Raw genomic sequence first — 2,037 nt, 5'->3', positions numbered from 1 at the left:
TATATACATATATATATATATATATATATATATATATATATATATATATATATATATATAGTCACAGGATGTGTAGTATAGTGTGGGGAGTGGAGTCAATGGAATTGTAATAGATATGTATGATGTTGAGGGGGGAGTAAGGGCGGTGGATTGGGGGGAATTTGTCACTTTGTGAGGGATAAAAAGTATAACTACTGCACTGTTTTTTTACACCTGAAACGAATTTTTTTAAAAAAGGAATTAATATCCAAATAGGAAAATGCTCAAACTCTCTAGGAAATGAATAAATGGCAAGTAAAACAACAACAACAAAAAAACATAATTTGTCCTTTTCAAAATTATTATCTCAGATATGTTCTATGTAGTTCCACATTAACTTTTAAATATCTGTTCCTGTATTTCTCCAAATTTATCCAACAAACTGACTTATTTCCACAAAAGTATATATATAATAAGATTTCAGATTTTACAAATAACCAGGAGTTATCATATTTAACATACCTTGATCTCTTTTTCAAATGGTTTGATGAAAGGTGAACCTCTCATTGTCTGAGTTTTTATAATTTGATCATCAAGGAGAGCCTGAATCTCATCTACTGAAGAAAGAATATAGACTCCAGTTTCACGATATAGACTTATATGAAAAGCAATATCTTCCCAAGTTCTTATCATTGTATGCATGGCTTTCTCTAATGAAAATTCCTAAAATGGAGAAAACAAGGGAATGGGATGGTGAAGAAAGAATCTTATTTACTATATTGACTTTCCCTAGTAAACTCAGTAAGCATATGATGCATTACACAGTCTTAAAATAATCTGTGGCTACAGTGTTACTGTCTATAAATTTAAAAAGATTTTTAAACAATTGGTGGCCAAGACATGGAAACAACCAAAGCATCCATTGATAGAAGATTGGATAAAGAAGATATGGTGTATATATACACAATGGAATACTATTCTGCCATAAGAAAAGATGAAATAATGCCATTTGCAACAACATGGATGGATCTTGAAATTATTACGCTAAGCGAAATAAGTCAGAAAGAAAAAGTAGAGAACCATATGATTTCACTGATACGTAGTATATAAAACTGAAAACAAAGGAACAAGACAAACAAATGAAGAAACAAAAACTCATAGACACAGACAATAGTTTAGTGGTTACCAGAGGGTAAGGGGGGAGGGGGGTGATAGACTTTGGTAAAAGGGATCAAATATATGGTGATGGAAGCAGAACTGACTCCGGGTGGTAAACACACAATGTGATATGTAGATGGTGTATTACAGAATTGTACACCTGAAACCTATGTAACTTTACTAGCCATTGTCACCCCAATAAACTTTAATTTTTTAAAAAAGGGATAATTATGGGCCAGTCTCAATTCACATATATAGATGCAAATATCTAACGATTATCTTTATGTAAATCTCTATACATAAAAGTTACTGCATATTTATCATAGAAGGTTTATTCCAGGGATGTAAAAAGTTGATTTAATATTAAAAACTGAATACTATACTTCACCATATTAACATACTTGAAGGAAAAAAAATTATATGTAAAAATCCATAAGTATAGAAGAAGCATTCAATATGACATCTGCTCAAAATAAAAGTGCTTACCCCACCACCACCACCAAAAAAAAAAAAACTACTGCTGTCAGTATTAAAATAGACAACAGAATAAAACACCTGCTGGACTTTCCCTGAAGTGGCATTCTTCAGTCTGTAGTCTGAAGATGCTCTCTGTGTATTTCAAGAACCCTAGAGGGCTATCCTTATTCTGCTAGAATACACACACATCACATGCCACAGACACAACCACCCAGCATTCTTTTTTTTTTTTTTAGCTGAGCCATCCTGCCACCTGTTGGCAGCTCAGTGGTTACTCAGCTCGGGCTGGACTCGAACCGCTGTTGCTCAGAGCTCAAACTCTTTCTTTCTTTTTTTTTTTTAATTGGGGAATTGGGGGGATGGGAACAGTGCTGGGGAATTGGGGGAAGGGGAACAGACAAGTTGCTGTCGTTTTGTTCTTCA

General features: G+C 33.6%; 1 protein-coding gene across 1 annotated transcript in view; it reads right to left on the bottom strand.

Annotated features, from left to right (window-relative positions):
* Positions 1–2,037, bottom strand: part of DNAH12 (dynein axonemal heavy chain 12) — a 133,231-nt gene that overhangs the window by 73,213 nt on the left and 57,981 nt on the right. The window contains exon 18 of the mRNA XM_019652775.1: positions 502–702. Coding sequence (XP_019508320.1) covers positions 502–702 — 201 coding nt within the window. The remainder of the gene's footprint in view (positions 1–501; positions 703–2,037) is intronic.

This window comes from Hipposideros armiger, unplaced genomic scaffold (genome assembly GCF_001890085.2).
Source record: "Hipposideros armiger isolate ML-2016 unplaced genomic scaffold, ASM189008v1 scaffold_187, whole genome shotgun sequence".
In the NCBI taxonomy this organism is placed as follows: Eukaryota; Metazoa; Chordata; class Mammalia; order Chiroptera; family Hipposideridae; genus Hipposideros; species Hipposideros armiger.
Note: the sequence above shows the minus strand (reverse complement) of the source record. Positions and strands in the feature narration are given on the sequence as shown.